Consider the following 19,641-nt stretch of genomic DNA (forward strand, 5'->3'; position numbering starts at 1 on the left):
TAGCCACGGATGTCTATCTTTTCTCTTACATCCTTTCTTCCTCACTGGAATATATTTTTCTTGAGAGTTGTGAAATATCTCCTTAAATGTACACCACTGTTCATCAACCATCCCACACTTTAATCTATTTTCCCAGTCCACTTTACCCAACTCTGCCCTCATACCTTCCTAGTCTCCTTTATTTAAGCTTGTATGCTGGTTAGAGATCCAACTTTCTCACCCACCATCTGAATTTGAAATTCAATCATGCTATGATCACTCATTCCAAGGGGATCTTTTACTAGGAGATTGTTTAATTATGCTGTCTCATTACACAGGACCAGATCTAAGATAGCCTGCCCTCTGGTTGGTTCCGTTACATACTGCCCAAGGAACCCGTCCTTTATGCACTCTATGAACTCTTCCTCAAGGCTACCCTGACAAATTTGATTTGTCCAATCAATATGGAGGTTAAAATTACTCATGATTATTGCTGTTCCCTTTTTACAAGCCCCCACTATTTCCTGGTTTATGCTCCGACCAACAGAATTGCTACTCTTAAGGGGCCTGTAGACTACGCCCACGGGTGACTTTTTCCCGTTATTATTTCTTATCTCCACTCAAACTGTTTCAACATCCTGATCATTTGAGCCAATATCGTTTCTCACTATTGCAGTGATTCCATCCTTTATCAATAGAGCTATCCCGCCTCCTTTTCCTTTCTGTCTGTCCTTCCGGATTGCCAAATACCCCTGAATATTTAATTCCCAGTCCTGGTCACCTTGCAACCATGTCTCTGTAATGGCTATCAGATCATACCCATTTGTCTCAATTTGTGCCGTCAACTCATCTATTTTATTACAAATGCTACGTGCATTTAGACAAAGTGCCTTTAAATTTGTTTTTTTACCCTTTTTTCCTGCTTGTTTCCTCTCTCCTTCAAACTCACTTTCTTTATTTTTGCTTTCTAGTTCCAGCTCTACTCCCCTCCCTACTGAATCTATTTTCAGGTTCACATCCCCCCTTCCAAGCTAGTTTAAACCCTCCCCAAAAGCACTAGCAAACCCTCCCCCGCACAAGGATATTGGTCCCGGCTCTGTTGAGATGCAACCCGTCCGGCTTGTACAGATCTCACCTCCCCCAGAAGTGGTCCCAATGCCTCAGGAAACCAAAGTCCTCCCACCTGCACCATCTCTCCAGCCACGTATTCATCTGCTCTATCCTCCTGTTTCTGTACTCACTAGCTCGTGGCACCGGGAGTAATCCGGAGATTACTTGTTTTGATATGGTAGTGGTAGAGAAGATGTTTCCACTCTTGGCTGAGACCAAAATTAAGGGCCATAAATATAAGATAGTCACTAATAAATCCAATAGGGAATTCAGGAGAAGCTTCTTTACCCAGAGAGTGGTTAGAATGTGGAACTCGCTACTACAGGGAGTGGTTGAAGCAAATAGCATAGATGCATTCAAGGGGAAGCTAGATTAACACATGAGGGAGAATGGAATAGAAGAATATGTTGATGGGAGTGAGATGAAGAGGGATGGGAGGAGATTTGTGTGGAACATAAACACCGGCATAGACCAGTTGGGCCGAACACCCAGCCTCCACTTTGAACACGTGCTGTAAATACTTTGTAATAAGATACTATATAAATGCAAGTTCTTTCATTCTGTGGCCACCACACTTTGAAATAGAAGCAATTTGCACTGATGTCAGTTTTAAAGGGGCAACATCTCCATGAACAAACATTAGGCAAACCTTTTTAATTTGTGTACACATACATAAATGTACCTTGTCACTTGTTTTTGGTTATTTTTGCCCCAATATTCATTGCCTAGATATTGCGGATCTTTTTAACACCTCCATGTAACTGTAACATTTCATGCTCGCCCACCCAGCCTCCGCTTTGAACAAGTGTCATAATAATCCAGCTCATTCGATGTTTACTCATTTTTACCTATGAAGTGCTTAACAATGCATTGTGTCAGTCATTTCAACCAAAACAAATAAATTAGGCATAGTTTGCAAGTTTGAAGCACATGAGCTGACTATGTGAGTCAATGGAATTTTCCATGCAAGCTTTTTATGGAGGCACATGTTTAATCCTAGTGAACAGTGAAATGCTCTGACCATCCGTAATTGATTCATTGACAATGGTGCTGAAAATTGCTGGAAGGAAGGACAATGATAAGCAGCTGCACATTGTCTGGAACTCTGTGTTGGTTTGAAATGTATTTATTCTAGTAGAAGGGTGTTTGCCCACCCTTCATATACTGGTGATGTTGTCAATTGCAAGGGAGGCTGTCCAGTGTAGGGAAGGCTGTCCAGTGAGGCTATTCTGATCCCAAACTTTGCTTTGTAAAGAGGCACAGAGAAAGCCGGCAGGATGTTCGATACGAGCTATCCGCACGATGTGCGGAAGGAAAACGACAAGGAATCGGATCCGTTCAATGAGCGGAACGGGGCGGATTTTCCAAACCCAGGCCTGGAAGGTTTACAGGAGTTCAACGAACGTTTTAGCAAGTACATCAGCCGAGCCCGAGCCTTGGAGCAAAGTAGCGGCGCGCTCCGGAAGCAATTGGAGAGTCTGCGGCAGATCGAGGAGCTCTCGGGTCTCGAGGACGCCTTCACCGAACAGATTGACTGCAACCAGCAGAGAATTTGGGAGCTACACAGTGATCTTAACCACCTGGAAAAGGAGCTGAAGGATGCGCAACATGCCTTGGATGAGTATCGCACCAAGTAAGATTTTTTTTCTTTCCTTTTGCCGGCCACCCTTGGTTTGCTCCTTGTCCGCGATTACACCTGAGCGTTAAAAGCAGCATGTGATAAAGGAAACCTTAAACAGTTATTCTCAGTAAGGTATGATTGACAAACACAGGCGATAATGGGATAGTTTGATATTAAGGCATCAGCAGAGTAGACACAAACAGAGCAGGTGAAATTGGACCACGTTGTGCCCATTTCTGGGCAGAAAACACGAGTATAGAGGTCCAATTTAAAGGGAAAACCTCCTGTGGCCGAATAGCATTGGAAACATGTCCATTTGGTTTTGGGCACTGTTGCACCGTTATTGGTGGCCACCTAAAACAATCTGAATTTTTTTCTTACTTTACTTTCTGTCTCTTTTTTCTCTCTCTTAATCCAATTCTTCTTCTCTCTATTTATCTTTCTGATTAGAATTTAATTCAGCCTATTTCCTTCTCTGCCATTCCTCAATCCTTACATCTCATTGGTTATGGAGATGGATCAACTGCTGGTCTCGCCGCTCACCCTGGTCCCAGATACCCCATTGCCCTCGCCGCGCTGTTATCAGCTCGCACTTCCAGTAAGTTACGGTGCAAATTATATCCGAGCAGAAGGGTGCAGGAAAAAGTCTAACTAACAGCGAGATGCCCTGCTCCAGCAAGATCTGACCCAATGCCTCACTGTGTGTTAGGGGATGTTTCGCAAGGGTGTGACTGATACATTGCTGGGCAGAGTAGTGGGAGCTTTATCCTGCATCCTGCCATGCCATACGCGAGCTGGGATTGCTTGATACTGACACTAGATGCTTAAAGTGGAACGTGTCCTGTTCCTAACACTTCTCAAACAAATTCCCGAAAATAAAAAAAGATTATAATGTCTGTCATTCTGTTCCTCCCAAAACATCAATAAGGAATGATTCAAAGAAACAGTAGGTTAGCCTAGTTTGTAGAACACTGTGGCTCCCAGCCTGAATTTGGTACAAATAAAAGAGAGAAGTATAATATTAGAACATATCATGCTGGTGCAGTTAAAGACAGGGATTATACACTGTGGACTTGTTATAATGAATATTGAATTGAATCCAAGTTATGTCCTAAGAATTATTGGGAGCTGTTCATGGTGAAAGACTTAGTTACAGTATCCCTGGTGACCACTATAATTACCTGTCATTTCATTGTCCCTTTCAGTTCCATTGATTGAACAAATATATCTGTTAACAGGCACTTAATCAGTGAAATTGAAGGGGACAGTGAAAGCATAATTAATTAATCCTAACAGTAGTTAGCGCTGTAATGTGAATGTATGAGGGAAAGATGGGTTCTCAGATGACATTCTTCAATGTACTTATCGCTTGTGATTGATTGGTCCTGTGAATCCAATTGATTCCTCCAATTTTGGCCTCTTGCATATCTCCAATTTCAATCGCTCCACCATTGATGGTTGTGCCTTCAGCTGCCTAGGCCCTAAGCTCTGGATTTCCCTCCCCAATCCTCTCCGACTACCTACCTCATTTTCCTCCTTTAAGATACTCTTTAAAACCTACCTCTTTGACCAATCATCTGTCCTAATATCTCATTTTACGTCTTGGTGTCAAATTTTGTTTGATAATCGTTCCTGTAAAACGTCTTGGGTCATTTTACTATGTTAAAGGCACGATATAAGTACAAGTTGTTGTTGTTGCATGCGCCATGCCGTGGCTGGGATTTGTTCTGTATTCTGTCATTGCAGCATAGGTACAGCACTCAACAAAAACTTGGTTTTTAAAACAGTGGGCCGAAAATTGCGGCTTTGCTGGGTCTGTAGGAAGTGCACACGCACCTGGCAAGGCCTCGCAAAAGCCGGTTCTCGCCATGCGATGCACATGCGCCGAGAACCAGCTTTTGAGATCTGTCAAAATTTCTTTAGACTGATCCCAAGCCTCCCTGGCAGAAGGACATTCGCGGGGTAGAGATTGTCCTTCAAATTTTTACGTCTGGTAAACGCAGGCGTATAGCTTACTTTTACCAGCGGAAGAGTTTGAAAACATAGAAAAATGTAATTTAATCACTCATTTTTATGTTAAAAACCCTGTCCAGGTAAGTTTATTTTAACCCTATGAAAACACGTTAAAAAAAATTATATTTTTTTCTGTAACATTTAATTACATTCCATTTCAATTAATTTTAAATATAGGAGGTGTTTTTTTTAATTTATTGTGCTGTATTTCTAGTTTTAGGAGGGTTATTCTCATTGATAGTACGGGGAGCTTGTACAAATGGAGTTCCCATTATTATTAGTCGGGAAATTGTGTTGGGGAAATTGATGTGATTGAAGGCCGATAAATCCCCAGGGCCTGATGGACTACATCCCAGAGTACTTAAGGAGGTGGCCTTGGAATGAGCGGGTGCATTGACAGTCATTTTCCAACATTCCATTGACTCTGGATCAGTTCCTATGGAGTGGAGGGTAGCCAATGTAACCCCACTTTTTAAAAAAGGAGGGAGAGAGATAACAGGGAATTATAGACCGGTCAGCCTGACATCGGTAGTGGGTAAAATGATGGAATCAATTATTAAGGATGTCATAGCAGTGCATCTGGAAAGAGGTGACATGATAGGTCCAAGTCAGCATGGATTTGTGAAAGGGAAATCATGCTTGACAAATCTTCTGGAATTTTTTGAGGATGTTTCCAGTAGAGTGGACAAGGGAGAACCAGTTGATGTGGTATATTTGGACTTTCAGAAGGCTTTCGACAAGGTCCCACACAAGAGATTAATGTGTAAAGTTAAAGCACATGGGATTGGGGATAGTGTGCTGACATGGATCGAGAACTGGTTGTCAGACAGGAAGCAAAGAGTAGGAGTAAATGGGGACTTTTCAGAATGGCAGGCAGTGACTAGTGGGGTACCGCAAGGTTCTGTGCTGGGGCCCCAGCTGTTTACACTGTACATTAATGATTTAGACGAGGGGATTAAATGTAGTATCTCCAAATTTGCGGATGACACTAAGTTGGGTGGCAGTGTGAGCTGCGAGGAGGATGCTATGAGGCTGCAGAGCAACTTGGATAGGTTAGGTGAGTGGGCAAATGCATGGCAGATGAAGTATAATGTGGATAAATGTGAGGTTATCCACTTTGGTGGTAAAAACAGAGAGACAGACTATTATCTGAATGGTGACAGATTAGGAAAAGGGGAGGTGCAAAGAGACCTGGGTGTCATGGTACATCAGTCATTGAAGGTTGGCATGCAGGTACAGCAGGCGGTTAAGAAAGTAAATGGCATGTTGGCCTTCATAGCGAGGGGATTTGAGTACAGGGGCAGGGAGGTGTTGCTACAGTTGTACAGAGCCTTGGTGAGGCCACACCTGGAGTATTGTGTACAGTTTTGGTCTCCTAACCTGAGGAAGGACATTCTTGCTATTGAGGGAATGCAGCGAAGGTTCACCAGACTGATTCCCGGGATGACGGGATTGACCTATCAAGAAAGACTGGATCAACTGGGCTTGTATTCACTGGAGTTCAGAAGAATGAGAGGGGACTTCATAGAAACGTTTAAAATTCTGACGGGGTTAGACAGGTTAGATGCAGGAAGAATGTTCCCAATGTTGGGGAAGTCCAGAACCAGGGGACACAGTCTAAGGATAAGAGGTAAGCCATTTAGGACCGAGATGAGGAGGAACTTCTTCACCCAGAGAGTGGTGAACCTGTGGAATTCTCTACCACAGAAAGTTGTTGAGGCCAATTCACTAAATATATTCAAAAAGGAGTTAGATGAAGTCCTTACTACTAGGGGGATCAAGGGGTTTGGCGAGAAAGCAGGAATGGGGTACTGAAGTTGCAGGTTCAGCCATGAACTCAATGAATGGCGGTGCAGGCTAGAAGGGCCGAATGGCCTACTCCTGCACCTATTTTCTATGTTTCTATGTTTCTATTATCAATGAGAATACTAGATATTGATTGGTGGTCCAGACCCACATTATTCCAGCATATACGTCCGTACATGGAAGACATCTTCCCATGCGCTGCGTAGCCAATGACAGCACCCGACCGGAATCCTATGTTCCTCCGGGACCACCGGGTAGTTTCGTCGATTTTTTTCGGGTCAGAGGCATTCGTCCGAAGGAAGCTTCTGACCGCAATTTTCGGCGCAGTGAAACATCTCGAGATGCTTCACCTGAGGGAGAGGAGCAATAACAACTAATTGTATTTATATAGCGCCTTTAATGTAATAAAACATCCCAAGGCACTTCACAGGAGCGATTATCAAACCAAATTTGACACCGAACCACATAAGATATTAGGACAGATGACCAAAAGCTTGGCCAAAGCGGTGGATTTTAAGGAGCGTCTTAATGGAGCAGAGAGAGGCGGAGAGTTCTACGGAGGAAATTCCAGAGCTTAGGGCCTAAGCAGCTGAAGGCACAGCTGCCAATGGTGGAGTGACTAAAATTGGGGATGTGCAAGAGGCCAGAAGTGGAGATGTGCAGAGATCTCGGGGGGTTGTGGGGCTGGAGGAGTTGGGGAGGTGGCGAAGCAATGGAGGAGTTTAGCGAGAGGTAGGAGAAGCGCTAGAAGAGATGAATGAAAGTGTGGTGAAGAAATAGACTTTGCAGAGGTTTTTGTCAGTTTTATTTTCCAGTCTTTTAACTTTAACTTTGTTTTGTTAACAGCAAGGGTTGTGTATTAGGATCAATTCTAATACCCTGTTATGATAGATGCTGAATACAGTATTTACTTAGATAATCCATTGCCCCTTCTGGAAAGAAAATACTGCAGCAGGATCATGCATGTTGTACTTTTTCAGCTCAGCCATCAGACATAGTATTACAAAATATTTACAGCACAGAAACATGCCATTCAGCCCAACAGCTCTATGCCAGTGTCAATGCTCACACCAGCCACCTCCCACCCTTCTTCATCTAACCCCACCAGCATATCCTTCTACTTGTTTCTCTTGCATGTGTTCATTTAGCTTCCCCGTAAATACATCTATGCTATTCATCCCAACTACTCCCTGGGATAGCAAGTTCCACATTCTGGGTAAAGAAGTTTCTCCTGTATTCCCTATTGGATTTATTAGTGACTGTCTTATATTCATGGCCCCGAGTTCTGATCTCGCCTGCAAGTGGAAGCATTTTCTCTACGTCTGTCCTATCAAACCCTTTCATAATCTTAAAGACCTCTATCAGTTCATCCCTTAGCTTTTTCTTTTTGAGAGAAAAGATCCCCAGTCTGGTCAATCTTTCCTGATCGGTACCCTTCTACTATTTCAGTATAACCACCAGTTTCAGTGTGTTTGATGTTGAATGACTAAAATGGTCCCTGTCTACGTAAAACTAAACAGAAAATCTGGCTAAAAGTTTTCTCCTGATGTAGGAGATGATGTAAGAGAAATACTAATAATTTAGAAATTTAGTACGGAAAGGTGAGCCTAGAGCGATCTTAAGTGGCTGTGGTTTTTATTATTTTTTATGTATTAATGCTGGCACTTGGTCTTGTAGAGACACCTTTGGAAAACAATTATAAAATAACTTGAATAAAAATGAATTCATTGCACAAATACTGTACTTCAAATATTTCATTCAGACGCTTACCTTGCTTTCAGATATAGAACTGAATGTGAATATCATGAACAACTTCAGGACACCATTGAGAGCCTGAATAAGGTGAGATTCTTCACTTTTACAATTCTCTGTCATTATGTAGCACTCCAGAGGAGAATAGGACAAAAGATGAAAGATTTACCCGAAAACTGTGGCCCCTTAGACTGCTGGCAAAGCATCAAATCCCTGCACCAGCTAGTTTCTGAGATTGTGACACTGAAACAAACCTTATTATAGTATTAACGGAACTCAGATATGAGCAATAAACTTAACTGATTTCATATCCACCTTGTGCTATGAAAATGAAACTTAAAGAAATTAAATGATTTTACTTCTGTTGCCGAGGCTCTGAGCTCTGGAATCCCCTGTCTAAACCTCTCCGCCTCTCTACCTTTCTTTCCTCTTTTAAGACGCTCCTTAGAAACTACGTCTGGAAAACGTGCCGAGAAGATTTACAAGAATATTGCCTGAACTAGAGAATTTTGGCTATGAGGAAAGATTGGAGATGCTGGATCTGTTTTATTTGGAACAGAGGAGGCTGAGGGGAGACCTGATTGAGGTGTATAAAATTATGAGGAGCCTAGATAGAGTGGATAGGAAGAACCTGTTTCCCTTGGCAGAGGGGTCAACATCCAGGGGACATAGATTTAAAGTAATTGTGGGGAGATTTAGAGGAGATATGAAGGGAAATGTCTTCATCCAGAGTGTGGTGGAGTCTGGACTCACTGCCTGAAAAGGTGGTAGAGGCAGAAACCCTCACCACATTTAAAATATACTTGGATGTGCATTTAAAGTGTCGTAACCTACAGGGCTAAGGACCAAGAGCTGGAAAGTGGGATTAGGTTGGATAGCTCTTGGTCTGCTGGTGAGGACACGATGGGCCGAAATGGCCTCTTTCTGTGCTATAAATTTCTATATTCTATGATTCTTTGACTAAGCTTTTGGTCACCTGCCCTAATTTCTCCTTATGTGGCTCAGTGTCATTTTTTTTGTCTTAATTACTTCTGTGAAGCACCTTGGGACGTTTTGCTACGTTAAAGGCACTATAAAATATAATTTGATGTTGATCTGTTCTTCCCTTATAGCCTCAATTCTCTTTTTCCCCATTTTCTCTCAAATTTTTACGAATTTCACCTTTTGTTTTCATTATTTTTAAGTAATATTCCATATCTTAAGTTTTCTATCTACTTCTTATAAAACACTAAACTTACCCATTTTCCTAAGTTTTGACGGTCCCGGAGCTGGGATCCAAACTGAAGTAAAAACAGAAAATGCTGGAAATACTCAGCAGGTCAGGCAGCATCTGTGGAGAGAGAAACAAAGTTAGCGTTTCAGGTCGATGACTTTTCGTCAAACTGGTTGGGGTACAAACAGGCTTCTGATTAGCCAGAAATAACCTGTATTTAACCAATTAAAGTTCATAACATCAACAGTCGACTGTGATGAACGCAACACCTATGTGAAAAAGTGTCATGTTGTCTTTGGATTAGCGGAGGGAGCTGAGAAAGCACAACAGCTGATTTGCAGCACTACCAGCCAGCAGCAAACAGTAGCTGATCACAGTTGCCAACCCACCAGCTGCAGGATGTCTTGATGTAAAATATCACATTTCCCACTAAATCAGGTGTCTGCTATGTGATTGTACTGGCTTTGTGTCTAAAAGGCATTTCAAATGGCTCATGAAATAAATAATGGAACAAGCTTAGGAACCAAGAAGTTTCTTGAAACAAAATAAATAAAAAGTGTTCAAGTTATCTTCCGATGAATTAATTAATGTAGTTTTATATAACCAGGAGTTACAAACGTACGGAAAACTATTCACAGATGTTATATGATACAAAGGGGTAAAAATTCGGTGGTTTAGCGCTCCTGGAAAGGTCGGAACAGGGGCGTTAAAGGGGTCAGAGGCGCAAGCGCCAGCATTCCTGCCGCCCGGCACATTCAGTGTGCCTGTGCTGGCAGCATAGAGCAGTACCGCCCGACAGAGTCCAGTCATGCGTGCAACGCCCCTGGTTGCGACACTGTGCTGAAATTTGTCTGCAGCAGGACCCATAGCGCCCCATAGCGCGCCTTAGTGGGAGCGCCTGGGAAAGCGGGCAGTCTGAGTTGTTCTGGCGGCGGTGAGAGAAGGAATGACTACATCAGGTAAGTGTGATTGGTTATATTGTTTTAAATGTTGCACTTTATGTTTATGTGGGATGAGCAAGGTATTGGAAATGGTTTTTGTTGTTTTTGGCGATTTTTTTTCCAGGGAAGCCTCTCTTAGGGCACTCTGAGGCCGGCTCTTTAGCTCGAGATTTTCAGTTGCTCAACCGGCCGAGCGCCCTAAGAGAGGTATGGAACGCCTGCCTTAGCGCTCCGCTCCACACTTGGGGTCCAGCTGGTGAATTTTATGGCTGCACATGCAAACCATTTCCCGGCGCAACATTTACCGTCCCGCCGCCAATAGCACCCTAATTAGCCTCAAAGCGAACTTCCACCCCAAAATGTTCACGGTTTAATGCCCACCACCACTCAAAGATTACAATGGAGAACAATCTAATACTATTTAGGAACATAGGAACAGGAGTAGGCCATTCAGCCCCTCGAGACTGTTCTTCATTCAATGAGATCCTGGTTGATCTGTATCCTAACTCCATCCACCTGCCTTAGCTCCATATCTCTTAATACCGTTGGCCAGCAAAATCTATTGATCTAAAATTAAGCCTAAGCGCAGTGACTAGATCAAGCTTTTAACATTTTCCAAATGCCACTGCATATCAGGCACCTCCTAAACAAGCTGCTTCCTTGGCTGGACCCTAGAGTTTAAAATCGGGCTCCACCGATGCCTCAGTGAGTAAATGTAACATGTGGTGCAGTACTGAGGCAGGAAGAATATTGATCTGTGCTCAGTTAGTTAATATTAGCCCAGGGCGACAGGGTGACGGGAAAAGAGTCATTATAATTAACCTCAGTGGTGTAGGAAAGCTAAGGTTCCTGCTCCTGGTCACTATTCAGTGAATAATGCTCAGTGACAGCTTTGGCTCAATGGGTAGAAGTCTCACCTTCTGAGCCACTCCACAAACTTGAACAGATGATCTAGGCTGACACGCCAGTGTCGTACTGAAGGAGTGCTGAAATTGTTGGAGGTGCACCTCCTGGATATGATATTAAACTAGGGCCCCGCCTGTAAATGATCTCCTTTTCTGCACATGACTCAATCATGACCTAGTATTTCATCAACTAATTTGCTCCTCTTGCCTCTATAATCATTCGGAAAACCTTCCCTGTACCCCTGTTCCTGTTCCATAGAATTACCTTGTATTTACAGCACAGGACCAGGTCATTCGGCACAACTGGTCCATGCCGGTGTTTATGCTCCACATGAGCCCCCTCCCACCATGCTTCATCTCACCCCATCAGAACATCCTTCTATTCCTTTCTCCCTCATGTGTTTATCTCGATCCCCTTAAATACATCTCCGCTATTCACCTCAACTACTCCCTGTGGTAGCGAGTTCCACATTCCAACCACTCTCTGGGTAAAGAAATTTCTCCTGAATTCTCTATTGGATTTATTAGTGACTATCTTATATTTATGGCCCCTATTTCTGGTCTCGCCCACAAGTGGAAACATCTTCTCTATGCCTACCCTTTTGAAACTTTTGTAACATTAAAGACCTTTTTCAGGTCGCCCCTCAGCATTCTCCTCTGTTTACCAAAGGTTTAAAACTTTCGGAAACTAAAACCATTTTTGTCCCACATAAGCACATTGGGAGGGGGGACGGGATTTTAACCCTGTCCCTCCCCCAGCTCCCACCAGAACGGGAGGGACAATGCCAGGGTGGGGGGAGGGGGGGGGTTAAATTGTTAAAAATGTGAAACCCAACGTCAACCTGCCGCCATCACGCCAACTTCCGGTTTAACCGCGGTGGGTTTGGGGTCATCAGAGTAAAGCTCGTTCAAGAGGCGGGTCGGGAATTAGAATATTTAAATGTGGCTCCGTTCCTCAGATTTTGTCAGCGATTTGCAGCTAAGTGTTTTTCCAGCACTGCTTGCGAGCCAGGAATGCTTCCCCCCAGCACCCCAAGAAAACCTGCCGTGATCAGCCTCCCCAAGCTCAGTCACCCCCTCACTTTCTCTTTCGCACTAAAACCTCTATTTCTCCCCCTCTCTGTGATCTTCCAATCCTAGCCCCCACACACCTGCAATCTCACCCCACCCCGATGTCCCCACCCGATCTCTCTCCCTCCCCGATCTCTTCCCCCGATCTCTCCCCCACAATCTCTCCACCTCCAATCGCTCCGCTCGATCTCTACCCCCGATCTCTCCACCCCCGATCTCTCCCCCTCGATCTCTTCGCCCCCCGATCTCTCCCCCCGATCTCTCCCCCACAATCTCTCCCCCCCGATCTCTCCCCTCGATCTCCACCCCCGATCTCTCCCCCGATATCTCCCCCACAATCTCGCCCCCCCGATCTCTCCCCGCAAGCTCTCCCCCCGATCTCTCCCCCCGATCTCTCCCCGCGATCTCCCCCCCTGATCTCTCCCCTCGATCTCTCCCCTCGATCTCTCCCCCCGATCTCTTCCCGATCTCTCCCCGCGATCTCTCCCCCTCCCCGATCTCTCCCCCACAATCTCTCCCCCCCCCGATCTCTCCCCCACAATCTCTCCCCCCCCGATCTCCCCCCGATCTCTCACCGTCCCCGATCTCTCCCCCACAATCTCTCTCCCCGCGATCTCTCCCCCCGATCGCTCCCCCCGATCTCTCCCCCACAATCTCTCTGCCCGATCTCTCCCCCACAATTTCTCTCCCCGCGATCTCTCCCCCCGATCGCTCCCCCCGATTTCACCCCCACAATTTCTCCCCCGATCTCTCCCCCACAATCCCTCCCCCCGATCTCTCCCCCACAATTTCTCCCCCCCCCGATCTCTCCCCGCCGATCTCTCCCCCACAATCTCTCCCCCTCGATCTCTCTGCCCGATCTCTCCCCCCGATCGCTCTGCTCGATCTCTCCACGCGATCTCTCCCCCTCGATCTCTCCCCGCGATCTCTCCCCCTAGATCTCTCCCCTCGATCTCATCCCGCGATTTCTCCCCCAGATCTCTCCCCGCGAGCTCTCCCCGTGATCTCTCAACCCCGATCTCACACCCCAATTTCTCCCCGTGATCTCTCCCCCGATCTCTCCCCGCGAGCTCTGCCCGTGATCTCTCCCCTCAATCTCTCCCCCCCCGATCTCTCCCCTCGATCTCTCCCCCCGATCTCTCCCCCCCGCCGATCTCCCCCCCAGATCTCTCCCTCCGATCTCTCCCCCTGATCTCTCCCCCCCGATCTCTCCCCGCGATCTCCCTCCCCCCGATCTCCCCCCCGGATCTCTCCCTGCGATCTTCCCCCCCCCCCCCCCTCGATCTCTCCCCCACGATCTCTCCCTCCGATCTCTCCCCCCGATCTCTCCCCGCGATCTCCTCGATCTGTCCCCCCGATCTCTCCCTCCGATCTCTCCCCCCGATCTCTCCCCGCGATCTCCTCGATCTGTCCCCCCGATCTCTCCCCCCGATCTCTCCCCGCGATCTCTCCTCCCGATCACTCCCAGCAATCTCTCCCCCCAATCTCTCCCCCTGATCTCTCCCCTCGATCTCTCCCCTCGATCTCTCCTCGCGATTTCTCACCCCAATCTCTCCCCCCCGATCTCTCCCCCTGATCTCTCCCCGCGATTTCTCCCCCCCGATCTCTCCCCCGATCTCTCCCCCCCGATCTCTCCCCCCGATCTCTCCCCTCGATCTCGCTCCGTGATCTCTCACCCAGATCTCTTCCCCCGATCTCTTCCCCGATCTCTCCCCCCCGATCTCTCCCCACAATCGCTCCCCCAAATCCCTCCCCCCCAATCCCTCCCCCCAATCTCTCCCCCCCGATCTCTCCCCCCCCGATCTCTACCCCCCCGATTTCTCCCTGCAATCTCTCCCGCCCCCGATCTCTCCGCTCGATCTCTCCCCGCCGATCTCTCCTCCCGATCTCTCTCCACGATCTCTCCCCCCGATCTCTCACCCCGATCCCTCCCCGCGATCTCTCCCCTGATCTCTCCCCTCGATCTCTTCCCCCGATCTCTCTGCTCGATCTCTCCTCCTGTTCTCTCCCCGCGAACTCTCACCCCGATCTCTCCCCGCCGATCTCTCCCCCCGATATCTCACCCCGATCTCTCCCCCCGATCTCTCCCACCGATCTCTCCCCTCGATCTCTCTGCTCGATCTCTCCCCGCCGATCTCTCCCCCCGATCACTCCCCGCGATCTCTCACACAGATCTCTCCCCGCCGATCTCTCCCCCTGATCTCTCACCCCGATCCCTCCCCGCGATCTCTCCCCCTGATCTCTCCCCTCAATCTCTCCCCCCGATCTCTCTCCACGATCTCTCACCACGATCTCTCCCCGCGGTCTCCCCCCGATCTCTCCCCTCAATCTCTCCCCTCAATCTCTCCCCCCGATCTCTCTCCGCGATCTCTCACCCCGATCTCTCCCCTCGATCTCTCCCCGTGATCTCTCCCCCGATCTCTCCCCCCGATCGCTCCCCGCGATCTCTCCCCCCGATCTCTCCCTTCTATCTCTCCCCAGATCTCTCCCCCCGATCTCACCCCCCGATCTCTCCCCCGATCTCTCCCCCAGATCTCTCCCCCCCGATCTCACCCCTCGATCTCTCCCCGTGATCTCTCCCCCGATCTCTCCCCCGATCTCTCCCCGCGATCTCTCCCCCTCGATCTCTCCCCGCGATCTCTCCCCCTCGATCTCTCCCCGCGATCGCTCCCCGCGATCTCTCCCCCCGATCTCTCCCTTCTATCTCTCCCCCGATCTCCCCCCGCGATCTCTCCCCCTCGATCTCTCCCCGCGATCTCTCCCCCTCGATCTCTCCCCGTGATCTCTCCCCCGATCTCTCCCCCCGATCTCTCCCCAGATCTCTCCCCCCCGATCTCACCCCTCGATCTCTCCCCGTGATCTCTCCCCTGATCTCTCCCCCCGATCGCTCCCCGCGATCTCTCCCCCCGATCTCTCCCTTCTATCTCTCCCCAGATCTCTCCTCCCGATCTCACCCCCCGATCTCTCCCCCGATCTCTCCCCCAGATCTCTCCCCCCCGATCTCACCCCTCGATCTCTCCCCGTGATCTCTCCCCCGATCTCTCCCCCCGATCTCTCCCCGCGATCTCTCCCCCCCGATCTCTCCCCGCGATCTCTCCCCCTCGATCTCTCCCCGCGATCTCTCCCCCTCGATCTCTCCCCCGATCTCTCCCCCCCAATCTCTCCCCCCGATCTCTCCCCTCGATCTCTGCCTGCGATCTCTACCCCCTGATCACTCCCCCCGATCACTCCCCCCGATCTCTCCCCTCGATCTCTCCCCCGATCTCTACCCCCCGATCACTCCACCCGATCTCTCCCCTCAATCTCTCCCCCCGATCTCTCCCCCCGATCTCTCCCCTCGATCTCTCCACCCGATCTCTCCCCCCGATCTCTCCCCCGATCTCTCCCCCGATCTCTACCCCCCGATCTCTCCCCTCGATCTCTCCCCGCAAGCTCTCCCCCCGATCTCTCCCCCCGATCTCTCCCCGCGATCTCCCCCCCTGATCTCTCCCCTCGATCTCTCCCCTCGATCTCTCCCCCCGATCTCTGCCCGCAATCTCTACCCCCCGATCATTCCCCTCAATCTCTCCCCTCGATCTCACCCCGTGATCTCTCCCCCAGATCTCTCCCCGCGAGCTCTCCCCGTGATCTCTCAACCCCGATCTCACACCCCAATTTCTCCCCGTGATCTCTCCCCCGATCTCTCCCCGCGAGCTCTGCCCGTGATCTCTCCCCTCAATCTCTCCCCCCCCGATCTCTCCCCTCGATCTCTCCCCCCGATCTCTCCCCCCCGCCGATCTCCCCCCCAGATCTCTCCCTCCGATCTCTCCCCCTGATCTCTCCCCCCCGATCTCTCCCCGCGATCTCCCTCCCCCCGATCTCCCCCCCGGATCTCTCCCTGCGATCTCCCCCCCCACCCCGATCTCGCCCCCACGATCTCTCCCTCCGATCTCTCCCCCCGATCTCTCCCCGCGATCTCCTCGATCTGTCCCCCCGATCTCTCCCCCCGATCTCTCCCCGCGATCTCTCCTCCCGATCACTCCCAGCAATCTCTCCCCCCGATCTCTGCCCGCGATCTCTCCCCCCAATCTCTCCCCCTGATCTCTCCCCTCGATCTCTCCCCTCGATCTCTCCTCGCGATTTCTCACCCCAATCTCTCCCCCCCGATCTCTCCCCCTGATCTCTCCCCGCGATTTCTCCCCCCGATCTCTCCCCCGATCTCTCCCCCCCGATCTCTCCCCCCGATCTCTCCCCTCGATCTCGCTCCGTGATCTCTCCCCCTGATCTCTCCCCGCGATTTCTCCCCCCGATCTCTCCCCCGATCTCTCCCCCCCGATCTCTCCCCCTCGATCTCTCCCCCCGATCTCTCCCCCCCAATCTCTCCCCCCCGATCTCTCCCCTCGATCTCTGCCTGCGATCTCTACACCCCGATCACTCCCCCCGATCACTCCCCCCGATCTCTCCCCTCGATCTCTCCCCCCGATCTCTACCCCCCGATCACTCCACCCGATCTCTCCCCTCGATCTCTCCCCCCGATCTCTCCCCCCGATCTCTCCCCTCGATCTCTCCACCCGATCTCTCCCCCCGATCTCTCCCCCGATCTCTCCCCCGATCTCTACCCCCCGATCTCTCCCCTCGATCTCTCCCCGCAAGCTCTCCCCCCGATCTCTCCCCCCGATCTCTCCCCGCGATCTCCCCCCCGATCTCTCCCCTCGATCTCTCCCCTCGATCTCTCCCCCCGATCTCTTCCCGATCTCTCCCCGCGATCTCTCCCCCTCCCCGATCTCTCCCCCACAATCTCTCCCCCCCGATCTACCCCCGATCTCTCACCGTCCCCGATCTCTCCCCCACAATCTCTCTCCCCGCGATCTCTCCACCCGATCGCTCCCCCCGATCGCTCCCCCTGATCTCTCCCCCACAATCTCTCCGCCCGATCTCTCCCCCACAATCTCTCTCCCCGCGATCTCTCCCCCCGATCGCTCCCCCCGATTTCACCCCCACAATTTCTCCCCCGATCTCTCCCCCACAATCCCTCCCCCCGATCTCTCCCCCACAATTTCTCCCCCCCCGATCTCTCCCCGCCAATCTCTCCCCCACAATCTCTCCCCCTCGATCTCTCTGCCCGATCTCTCCCCCCGATCGCTCTGCTCGATCTCTCCCCGCGATCTCTCCCCCTCGATCTTTCCCCGCGATCTCTCCCCCTCGATCTCTGCCCGCAATCTCTACCCCCCGATCATTCCCCTCAATCTCTCCCCTCGATCTCACCCCGTGATCTCTCCCCCAGATCTCTCCCCGTGAGCTCTCTCCGTGATCTCTCAACCCCGATCTCTCCCCGCGATCTCTCACCCCGATCGCTCCGCTCGATCTCTCCCCCCGATCTCACACCCCAATTTCTCCCCGTGATCTCTCCCCCCGATCTCTCCCCGCGAGCTCTGCCCATGATCTCTCCCCTCAATCTCTCCCCCCCCGATCTCTCCCCCCGATCTCTCCCCCCCCCGATCTCCCCCCCCAATCTCTCCCTCCGATCTCTCCCCCTGATCTCTCCCCGTGAGCTCTCCCCGTGATCTCTCCCCGCGATCTGCCTCCCCCCGATCTCCCCACCGGATCTCTCCCTGCGATCTCCCCCCCCACCCCCCGATCTCTCCCTCCGATCTCTCCCCCCGATCTCTCCCCGCGATCTCCTCGATCTGTCCCCCCGATCTCTCCCCCCGATCTCTGCCCGCGATCTCTCTCCCCAATCTCTCCCCCTGATATCTCCCCTCGATCTCTCCCCTCGATCTCTCCTCGCGATTTCTCACCCCGATCTCTCCTCCCGATCTCTCCCCACGATCTCTCCCCCCCGATCTCTCCCCCCCGATCTCTCCCCCCGATCTCTCCCCGCGATTTCTCCCCCGATCTCTCCCCCCCGATCACTCCCTGCGATCTCTCCCCCGATCTCTCCCCCCGATCACTCCCCGCGATCTCTCCCCGCGATCTCTCCCTGCGATATCTCCCCCCGATCTCTCCCCTCGATTTCGCTCCGCGATCTCTCACCCAGATCTCTCCCCGCGAATTCTCCCCGTGATCTCTCCCCCCGATCTCTCCCGCGATCTCTCACCCCGATCGCTCCGCTCGATCTCTCCCCCCGATCTCACACCCCAATTTCTCCCCGTGATCTCTCCCCCCGATCTCTCCCCCCGATCTCCCCCCCCAATTTCTGCCCCACAATCTCCCCCCCGATCTCTTCCCGCCCAATCTCTCCTCACGATCTCCCCCCCCGATCTCTCCCCTCGATCTCTCCCCCCGATCTCTCCCCCGATCTCTCCCCCCGATCTCTCCCCGCGATCTCCTCGATCTGTCCCCCCAATCTCTCCACCAGATCTCTCCCCCCGATCTCTCCCCGCGATCTCTCCTCCCGATCACTCCCAGCAATCTCTGCCCCCGATCTCTGCCCGCGATCTCTCCCCCCAATCTCTCCCCCCGATCTCTCCCCTCGATCTCTCCCCTCGATCTCTCCTCACGATTTCTCACCCCGATCTCTCGCCGTGATCTCTCCCCCCGGATCTCTCCCCCCGATCTCTCCCCCCGATCTCTCCCCCTCAATCTCTCCCCCCGATCTCTCCCCCCCGATCTCTTCCCCCCGATCTCTCCCCCCCGATCTCTCCCCCCGATCTCTCCCCGCGATCTCTCCCCCCGACCTCTCCCCTCGATCTCGCCCCGCGATCTCTCACCCAGATCTCTCCCGGTGAGCTCTCCCCGTGATCTCTCCCCCGATCTCTCCCCGTGATCTCTCACCCCGATCGCTCCGCTTGATCTCTCCCCCCGATCTCACACCCCAATTTCTCCCCGTGATCTCTCCCCCCGATCTCTCCCCGTGAGCTCTGCCCGTGATTTCTCCCCCCGATCTCTCCCCCCGATCTCTCCCCCCGATCTCTCCCCTGATGTCTCCCCCCCAATTTCTGCCCCACAATCTCTCCCCCCCGATCTCTCCCCCCCAATCTCTCCCCCCCCCTGATCTCTCCCCGCCCGAACTCTCCCCCCGATCTCTTCCCGCAATCTCTCCCCTCGATCTCTCCCCCCCACCGATCTCCCCCCCACCCAATCTCTACTCCCCGCGATCTCTCCTCCTCGGATGTCTCCCTCCACGATCTCTCTACCCGATCTCTCCCCCACGATCTCTCCCCCCGATCTCTCCCCCCAATCTCTCCCCTCGATCTCTCCCCCAGATCTCTCCCCTCGATCTCTCCCCCCGATCTCTCCCCCACGATCTCT

The 19,641-nt window shown here is 51.1% G+C and overlaps 1 protein-coding gene across 1 annotated transcript in view; it reads left to right on the top strand.

The window, feature by feature from the left end:
* Window positions 1–2,366: 2,366 nt before the first annotated feature.
* LOC139273920 (filensin) overlaps window positions 2,367–19,641 on the top strand; it is a 54,689-nt gene continuing 37,414 nt past the window's right edge. The window contains exons 1-2 of the mRNA XM_070890992.1: window positions 2,367–2,722; window positions 8,311–8,371. Coding sequence (XP_070747093.1) covers window positions 2,367–2,722; window positions 8,311–8,371 — 417 coding nt within the window. The remainder of the gene's footprint in view (window positions 2,723–8,310; window positions 8,372–19,641) is intronic.

This window comes from Pristiophorus japonicus, chromosome 9, assembly GCF_044704955.1.
Source record: "Pristiophorus japonicus isolate sPriJap1 chromosome 9, sPriJap1.hap1, whole genome shotgun sequence".
NCBI lineage: Eukaryota > Metazoa > Chordata > Chondrichthyes > Pristiophoridae > Pristiophorus > Pristiophorus japonicus.